This window comes from Filicampus tigris, chromosome 3 (assembly GCF_054856515.1).
Source record: "Filicampus tigris isolate MCC_2025a chromosome 3, RoL_Ftig_1.0, whole genome shotgun sequence".
Lineage (NCBI taxonomy): Eukaryota > Metazoa > Chordata > Actinopteri > Syngnathiformes > Syngnathidae > Filicampus > Filicampus tigris.
Window position 1 is genome coordinate 6,798,359 of NC_141219.1, and position 8,994 is coordinate 6,807,352.

At 39.2% G+C, this 8,994-nt stretch overlaps 2 protein-coding genes across 2 annotated transcripts in view; one reads left to right on the forward strand and one right to left on the reverse strand.

Moving 5' to 3' along the window:
• LOC147149704 (solute carrier organic anion transporter family member 3A1-like) overlaps positions 1-8,994 on the reverse strand; it is a 36,267-nt gene that overhangs the window by 24,489 nt on the left and 2,784 nt on the right. The window lies entirely within an intron of this gene.
• Positions 4,128-6,585, forward strand: LOC147149705 (guanylyl cyclase-activating protein 2-like). The gene is made up of 4 exons (XM_086024940.1): positions 4,128-4,604; positions 4,699-4,848; positions 5,815-5,926; positions 6,000-6,585. The coding sequence occupies exons 1-4, from the start codon at positions 4,407-4,409 to the stop codon at positions 6,125-6,127; spliced, it is 588 nt and encodes a 195-aa protein (XP_085881066.1). The 5' UTR covers positions 4,128-4,406; the 3' UTR covers positions 6,128-6,585.

An 8,994-nucleotide genomic window follows, 5' to 3' on the forward strand; every position in this document is an offset into this window, starting at 1 on the left:
AAACAAACCCCCAAATTGGTCATCTTGAACAAAACAACAGAAAAAAATGGTCAAATTGACCCAAGGAGTGGATCGGTCTGTTTATTGACCCAAATTTAATTTCAACCTCTAATTTAAATGCTTTCTTTGCCTGAATAGATCTGCACAGAATAGTCTTGAAGCGGACGTCAATCCGGACATTTTTTTTTCATGAATATGTTCCCAGCAGGCCCACTAGATGAAGCATTTGTGGAATATAAGTTAATTAGCGAAATGCACTCGTTTTTAGCCATCTCCGGGGGCGGCCATTTTGTCTTCTGTCGACTGAAAATGACATCACAACTGTTCACAACGACCAATCACGGCTGACCTGTTTTCTGAATCTGAGCCGTGATTGGTCGCTGATAAGACACCTGGGAACTGTTTTCAACAAAATATGAAAGAAAATGGATAATTTGTCTCCATCAATGATGACCTGTGCTGTGGAAGGGAACATGAAGGCAATAAACTGTCATGCACGCAAACGTGAAAACGATCAGGTATTTTCCACTCTTAATGCTGCTGTTACAAATCGATACTCGAGTAATATGAAAGGCATCAATTAATTTTTCATCTGGTATTCATGGAAGTTAGTCGCGCAGAAGAAATAAAAATGACAGCAGAGTGGCGGGATCGACAACAATAAACAAATGCAAAAATCCTCTGTCATCAGCATGAAATGCGCTGCGCCAAGGTCAATCAACAACACCCCTCCCCCTCTCCTCCAGCAGCTTTTGGCGCACAATATTTAGACCACTGAGACACTCCATCAGGATCTATTCAATAGCATCTGAAGCAGCACAATCCATCAGGCAAACTGTGGACTCAGCAGGGAGATCATCCGTTTCTCACAAACTCACCGAGTGCGGCGGTGATTTAAGATCAACAATAAAGGCTGCTGACGTGGCGCAAAAAAAAAAATCGGAGGAGATTATTTTAGGACGCGTGTTAATCACCAGGTCCGCAGAAAGACGGAAATATGCGGCAAGTGCATGACAATGCAAGTACACAAGGACACTGGTGTAGATTATGCAATAATTTTAGTGTCAAAAAGTTTCATGTACTTTGTCGAGACAAGAAAGTATGCTGGAACAGAGGGTTGATCTGAAGTACTACTCGATTTAAACCAGTTCGATTTAAACCACCGCTGTCCCACCACAATTAGAGGCACCAGCAAAAATGCAATATAACAGCACGACTGTGCCACCTGGTAGTTAAAAAATATAAAAGGCTACGCATCCCTGTTCAGATGCTAGGATTTTGTGATCTAAGAAAACAGACCAAGACGAATCAATTCAAACTACAACCTGTACAACTCAATTGGAAAAAAAAAAAAAAAAAAAAAAAAAACTTTTAAAGGGAAATCAACCCAAACATATTTCTTTCCAGAATTTTGTCTATGCGGGCCGACTAATTGAAACAAGGCAATATGATTAATATGAAATAAGCAGCAAAATCCACCCGTTTTTAGCCATCTCAGGGGGCGGCCATTTTGTCACTTCTGTCGACTGAAAATGACATCACCGTTGCTCAGATAACGACCAATCACTGCTCACCTGTTATCTGAAGTTGAGCTATGATTGGCCGTTACCTGAGCCCTGAGCAACTCTGATGTCATCTTCAGTCGACATAAATGACAAAATGGCCGCCCCCCCGAGAAGGCTAAAAATGGGTGGATTTTGTTGCTTAATTCATGTTCCACAAACACAATATTAATCAGAATGCTGTGTTTCAACTATTGGGCTTGCATAGAACATATTCTTTAAAAAATATATGTTTGGGTTGACTTCCGCTTCAAAGAGGGGAAATAAAAATAAACAACTGAGAAAATGTGATTGTGCACAACTTACTATACTGTAACTGGGAAAATGGCTATGCTCAGAATTAAGCAATCACATTCAAAGTCATGTTAAATGGTAGTCAGCACACAACTGACACCATTTAAAGTGCCTCTGATTAACGTAAAATAAAGGTTGGATGTTTTAGTAGGCTTTTCCTGACATTTTGCTTTCTAACATGCCTGAAGGTTCTGTTCTATAACACTGACTGGTATCTGGAACTGTCCATAATTTCCTCCGCCTTGACTAACGGCCCAGCTCCAGCTGAAGAATAACAGTCCCAATGCATGAAGCTTTACCTACCATATTATACAGTATTGTGTTATACAATGCAGTACAATACAATTTTATTTATATAGCACATTTCATAATAGCTAGGGCTGTAACAAAGCACTTTACAATACAATAAATAAAACAAAAACAATAGGCTGTGGTACATGTATTAATAAATATAGACATAAATAATATATAAAACATAAATAAATAAAGCCAATAAATTGACATAAAACACTATATACAACTGACACCGGAAAAGAGCCGAAAAATTCTGGCCTGATCAAAAACCAGAGAAAAAAAAGTGTCTTCAACTGTCAAGCCTCCTCTATAGTAATACAGTAATTTTACCACTAGATGGCGGTGTTGTTCTTTATAACAGGGGTGAGGCGGGCTGTTCGTTGCCACTTTTCATTTCTCTCCATTCACACCAGCATCGTTGTATGGCTTTTGCAAAGCTTGCTGAGAGCTGATAATTTGAAATCAGATGTGTTGGAGGAGGGAATCACGTAAAACTGGATGGATGGGGGCTCTCGAGGACCGGACTTGGGCACCCCTGATCTACAGAGAAATCGCACATTTAATCATTTTCACTGTGAAATAATTATTGGATTCTGGAAGAAAATCAGTATTAAACATATACCAGACAATCAAAAGTGAAAATAATTTCTATTAATCATTTTGTTATAACGACCCCCAATTTTCACATTTCTTGAGAGATTAAAACCATTACAACTTCAACTGCTGAACCCATTCTAAACATTTTTAAAATTTTCAAAATAAAAATCTCCAAATTAACCCTTTTAGTGCCAGACATTTTCAAACCCTCTTTTACCCTAACGTTTGAAAAACATATGAATAAATTCCGGGGATTGAAGGGCTGGATTGTAAAAACACAAATATCTCCTTTACAGTTACAGTTACCAACTTTTGTAAATTTTGACTTTAAAGCTGAAATCAACTCAAACATATTTTTTTATAAGAATATGTTCCCAGCAGGCCCACTAGTTGAAACAAGGCATTCTGATAAATATTGCATTTGTGGAATATGAGTTAAGCAGCAAAATCCAACCCTTTTTAGCCATCTCAGGGGGCGGCCATTTTGTCACTTCTGTCGACTGAAAATGACAACTGCTCAGGCTTAGATAACGACCAATCACGGCTCAGCTTCAGGAAACAGATCAGCTGTGATTGGTCATTTCCTAAGCAACTGTGATGTCATTTTCAATTGACAGAAGTGACAAAATGGCCACAGAGATGGCTGAAAACGAGTTGATTAACCGTTATTCCACAAACGCAATATTTATCAGAATACCTTGTTTCATCTAGTGGGCTTGCATAGTACATATTTTAAAAAAATATATGTTTGGGATGACTTCCCTTCAATAACAAACAGTGAACACTTATGTACATATCCGAACAACAATCAGCCATGAAATTTGATTGAATTCTTTACCTGGTCGACATTTGGATCGGGAGTGGCCGACTGAATTTCTGGGTGTGTTGGAAGCCATCTTGAATCCAACCTGTAATGTGTTCTACTCTCTTTCCACCACTTAATAGCAGTACAATGTCCTCGTAAGTGGACACCCGGCCCTCGCAGAGGAAAATGTAGTACAGTATTGTGGTCTGGACAGCTGAAAACGTGAAGTCCACATATGAGGACGCAAGGTCCTTGGAGTTTAAGTTTGACCTACCTAGAGATCATCTCAAATAATGCACATCTCTTGCAGGATTTGTCTCCCTTGCCCAGCGCAATCTAATTAAAAGAGATTGATTACCAATTCCAAATGAGTAAGGCCTTGAGCGTCTTATGCTCTTAACTTGTTTTTACTGTGCCACAGCAGGTTGATTAAGAACCACGCTGGACAACACAATAATGCGCATGTATGATTTAAAGAACACAGCAGTTTCTATTTTGTCAGACGGGGCGAAATATTGTAACCGTAAGAAGGTTTCGAATTTGAGCTGCACCAATCAACTCATTTTCGTGTCAACATGAAAGCAAAAGGCTTTGATGAACATGCTTACCTGTGGGTTGGGGCAAGTCCACCTTTAACTCTGAGGTAAACCCACGGAAAGGAAACCCCAACCAGGTAATCCAGTTTTAATCCCCAGCCCACACTAATCACCTGTCTCAAATGTGAACTGGATCTTTGGGATTCCGCAGGCTTATGGAACGTCAAAGTCAATAAAATGTCCATTTCTCGTCCGGACGCTCCAGATTGGAGGCCATAGCAACAGCATAAAGGACAAAGTCCTGTTAAAATACAAACCATGGGACAGGCACAGCAAACAGAGAACTCAGAAGAAATTGATGTCAAAGCGCTTCAGGATATGTATAAAAAATTTGTCACGGAGTGCCCGAGTGGACTACTTTTTCTGCATGAATTCAAGCGTTTCTTTGGTGTGGACCCAACGGGCGAAGCATCGGCTTATGCTGAGAACATGTTTCGAGCTTTTGACACTAATGGGGTGAGATATTTTACATTTATATAACATATGGCATTTAATCAGTGTACCAAAATTACCATATTCATAACAATTTTTAATCCGTCTTCCCTTTCAGGACAATACAATCGATTTCCTTGAATTTGTAGCAGCTCTGAATCTTGTTTTTCGGGGCGACATGGAGCATAAACTGCGCTGGTCGTTCAAGGTATATGACAAAGACAACAACGGCTTTGTTGACAAGGATGAGCTTCGGTCAATAATCCATGTAAGTTTACGTTCGAGGAACAGCGACTTCTTTGTCGGGACCGACTGTAACAGCATAAAAAGTAAACCTAAAAACTGCTAACTTGAAACTAAAAATTTCAAGGTTTTTTTTTTTTTTTTAGATAACGATGTGTCTTAACCATGTTGGAATCAACCTTCTTAAGTCATTTTATGGAATTCTAAATGATGTAAAAATGCAATAATCTTATTCAACAATTCTTACTATTAACTATATTTCAATTTACTTGCTAATTTGGCGGCTAGCTTCTGTGGAAAACGTTGTCTTGCAATTGTTGCAACGAAAGAAATACAGAATAATCCGTTCATAAATGACGTCTCCGAACAAACAATTTTCCAATTTGAATTTGAAAACTGTAAAAGGCTATTGGCCCAATGGTCAAAGGTGACCAGTTCAGGTTGTAGCCACTTAATTCAGCCTCCCCTGACCCTGAACAGGATAAGCGGTGTAGAAAATAGATTAATGGTACTTATCGGAAAGAGAACAAATAATAAAAAGAAAATGTCAATGTCCATACACGAGGAATGGATAAGTGCAGAGGGAAAAGCAACACCAGTCATCATTTAGCTTTAGTCTGTAAAGTCTGCATATCGTCAGCCTCTTAAATTAATGGCCTAAATCATATTTTGACAATTTTTTTTTTTTGTGCCTTAAACATCTTCGCAGGATGCTGGCCACCTCTGGTAAAATCTCCTGCAGCCTTAGTTAAACATAACATTCAATTTTACACCTAAAATGAAATTATTAATACATATCATCAGAATGTGGTTCAGTTTTTTGTGTTTTCTGAAAAAAACTGAAAAAATGACTTTGGGGTGACGATGTTCATCTTGCTGAGGAGGAGGGGGCGATCTCATTAGCATAACACATAAAAGGGTCAAAACACCACTTCTTTCTATTTCCAATAAAGTCTATGCTTTACATCATGTTCCCTTTGTTTTCATCTAGAGCATTTATCGCGTCAAGACAGGCACAAAAACGGACACGACGCACGAGTCCCATTTGACAGTAGACGATGCTGTGGAACGAATACTGCAGGCTGTCGACAGTGATGGGGATGGTAAGTGTTTAACACAAGACAAAAACCCAGGGCCTTAAAGATTCATTATTTGTGCGTATAATTTGCTCAACAGGTTGTATTAATATGGAAGAGTTCATAAAAGGAGCACAGGAGGATCCCTGGGTGCTCAATATGTTGAAGTTGGACATAAATCCTGCACTATGGGTTCTTGAGCAGAGGAGAAAGAGCGCACACTTCTGAAAACAGCCAAATACACTTTTTGGGCCTCTACAACATTGATGAGACATTTCACCGTGGCTATAATTGACAGAGGATGTCCAACCAAGGCCGTTAGCCTGGGCAAAGTTTGAACTAGGTCATGAAGGTAGATGAGAGAGTTTGTGTGGATTGTTTTGACCGGCCGGCATAGAGTCCTAACCTCAACCCAACTGAAGACTTTTGCAATGAATTAGAGTTGAGACTAAGAGCCTAGGCCGACTGTCCAACATCAGTGTGTGCACTTTTAGAAGAATGGTCAAAGATTCCCACAAACCTTATCGAAAGCCTCCCCAGAAGACTCGTAGCTGTCGTCGTTGCAAAGGGTGGACCTACGTGCTATTAAACCTTACGGATTAAGACAACGATCAACGGCCAATCACAGCTCAGATTCAGACAACAGGTCAGCCGTGATTGGTCGTTGTGAGCAGCTGTGATGTCATTTTCAGTCGACAGAAGACAAAATGGCCGCCCCCGGAGATGGCTAAAAACGAGTGCATTTTGCTGCTTAATTTATATTCCACAAACGCAAAATTAATTAGAATGCCGTGTTCCAACTAGTGGGCCTGCTGGGAACACATTCTTGAAAAAAAATGTTTGGGTTTACTTCAGTTTTAAAGAAGAGGTCTACCCAAACATATTTGTTGAAGAATATGTTCTATGCAGGCCCACTAGTTGAAACAAGGCAATATGATTCAAATGGAATACGACTTGAGCAGCAAAATCCACCCGTTTTTAGCCATCTCCGGGGTCGGCCATTTTGTTATTTCTGTCAACAGACCCTCAGGGCTCAGATAACGAGCAATCACGGCTCAGCTGTTTTCTGAAACTCAGCTATGATTGTTCATCATTGGTTATCTGAGCAATGAGGGTGTGTGATGTCGTTTTCAGTCGACGGAAGTGACAAAATGGCCGCCTCTGGAGATGGCTAAAACAGGTGGATTTTGTTGACAATCTTAATCAGAAGGTTATGTTTCAACTAGTGAGCCTGCATATAACATTCTTAAAAAAATACGTTTGGGTTGACTTTAAGTTCACGTGTGAGTCAAGGCAGTTTAGTAAATGCTTTTGCCACTATACAGAACCCAAATGACAAAAGTCTTTTCATAATTGTTTGCATGTAGTTCTTTGTAATATGTGCAAAGCGGCCACACTTTGTCTGATGGCAAACTTTTACACCATGTGCAGTTCACATTTCTGAATAAAAATAGCCAAAGAAAAATCCTGTTATTTTTATACAGTAACTATAACTCATTTCACCGTATACTCTGAAACTATCATTGTATTTAATGTACACAATGCTTAATACAACTCGCAGCTTTCTCGATATACACAATACTGTGTTTATTTTACTGCATTAATGGATGGCTGATTTTTTTTAATGCATTTGCTCTTATTTATTTTTCTTCTGTGATGCAATAGCATTTGATGTTGCAAAGCAAGTAAAGTGATCTTAATGTGCTATTGTAATGCCCCGTTATTTTTGTTTGGGCAAATCAAACGAGCAATCAAAAATACATTTTCATTACATGGAGGAGGCTATGACACCTTCAACACTTCATCGTTATGAGTCAATTTTCAACATTTGCTTTTATGTGGTCAGTTTCAAGTTATTTCAGGTCATCTACATGGCATTTTGATTTGCTCTTTTCACTGAGCATTTGTTTAAAACGCAGATTACTGTGGTCACTCAAAGATCAGGAACGTTTCAAGCGTATGGATTACAGGGTTAAACTCACAACCAGTGGCTAAAAATAAGCCCCTAGGTAGAAGTCAGGCAGCACATTAGTTATTATCCAATTAAGTTGCAGCCTCCACGCAGGGCGCTAATCATAAAGATTATTTGTATGACTAATAATTATTAGTTGTTTGTATCTCTTTAGAAGTAGAAATTAGGCTCAGCATGGTTCAAACTCAAACGCAGATGCCAGATGAACTTGAGTTTAGCAGCATTCAGGACCTCTACAAGTTTTATTGTGGAGTGCCCAAGTGGATCTTTGTACCTTCATGAGTTCAAGAGGATTTTTGGAGTTCAGAATGAGTCTCAGTACATGTGGACAACATCTTTAAAGCCTTCAACACGAACCACGTAAGATCAGTGATAAAGTAACAATGCTCTTTGTATTTATTCAAGGCATTTTGAGATATCCGTCATGTTTACATATAAAACAGCAAAAATGTGTGCAGCTAGAATATGCCCTGTACTGTATGTACCAATGTACATTGAGTTCTCAGTTTTCAAGACAGCATGATAGTTTTATAGAGTACGTTGCTGCTCTTCATCTTCTGCTGAGAGGAAAATGTTAAGATAAACTTGGTGGTCTTTCAAGGTGTTTGTGATGACAATGGTCGACTGGATAGAGAAAAACTAAGGAATATTGTCATGGTATTCTCTGAGATTATGATCTTTTCAACCAAAGTGTTTGGCACAAAAGGCTGAAACGAATACAAGCGGTCAGAAGTGGAAATAACAAAATCCCAAATAAAATGTTCACATTAGGTACTAGATAGAGAAAACATACAGTATTGCAGTAAGTTGCCTATACGTTTAGGGGTACAATAAAGAGTAGTCAATACAAAAGGGTATTCTAGCATTAATTAAAGAGCGACCAATAACAGAGATGGCAGAAGAGGCTGGACAACAGGAATCACAAGTTGATGAGCATACAAAAGGGACGGGGTTACCGTTGGGCACGTTTAACAAGCTAGGTACAAAAGGCAGGGAGAAAAGCTGACGGTCTTCAACAATTAAAGTGCAAATATCATAAGCGATGCAAATTAGAGTCAACTATTTCTCAGGCCAGAGCACTACGGTGCGCTTTCCATTTTACCACAGCCCGTGAAGGCAGCAT

Coding starts and splice junctions, on each gene's coding strand:
- LOC147149705 (XM_086024940.1), top strand. CDS start 4,407: ATGGGACAGGCACAGCAAACAGAGAACTCAGAAGAAATTGATGTCAAA. Junction 4,605..4,698: donor GAGCTTTTGACACTAATGGG/GTGAGATATTTT, acceptor CTTCCCTTTCAG/GACAATACAATCGATTTCCT. Junction 5,927..5,999: donor TGTCGACAGTGATGGGGATG/GTAAGTGTTTAA, acceptor TTTGCTCAACAG/GTTGTATTAATATGGAAGAG.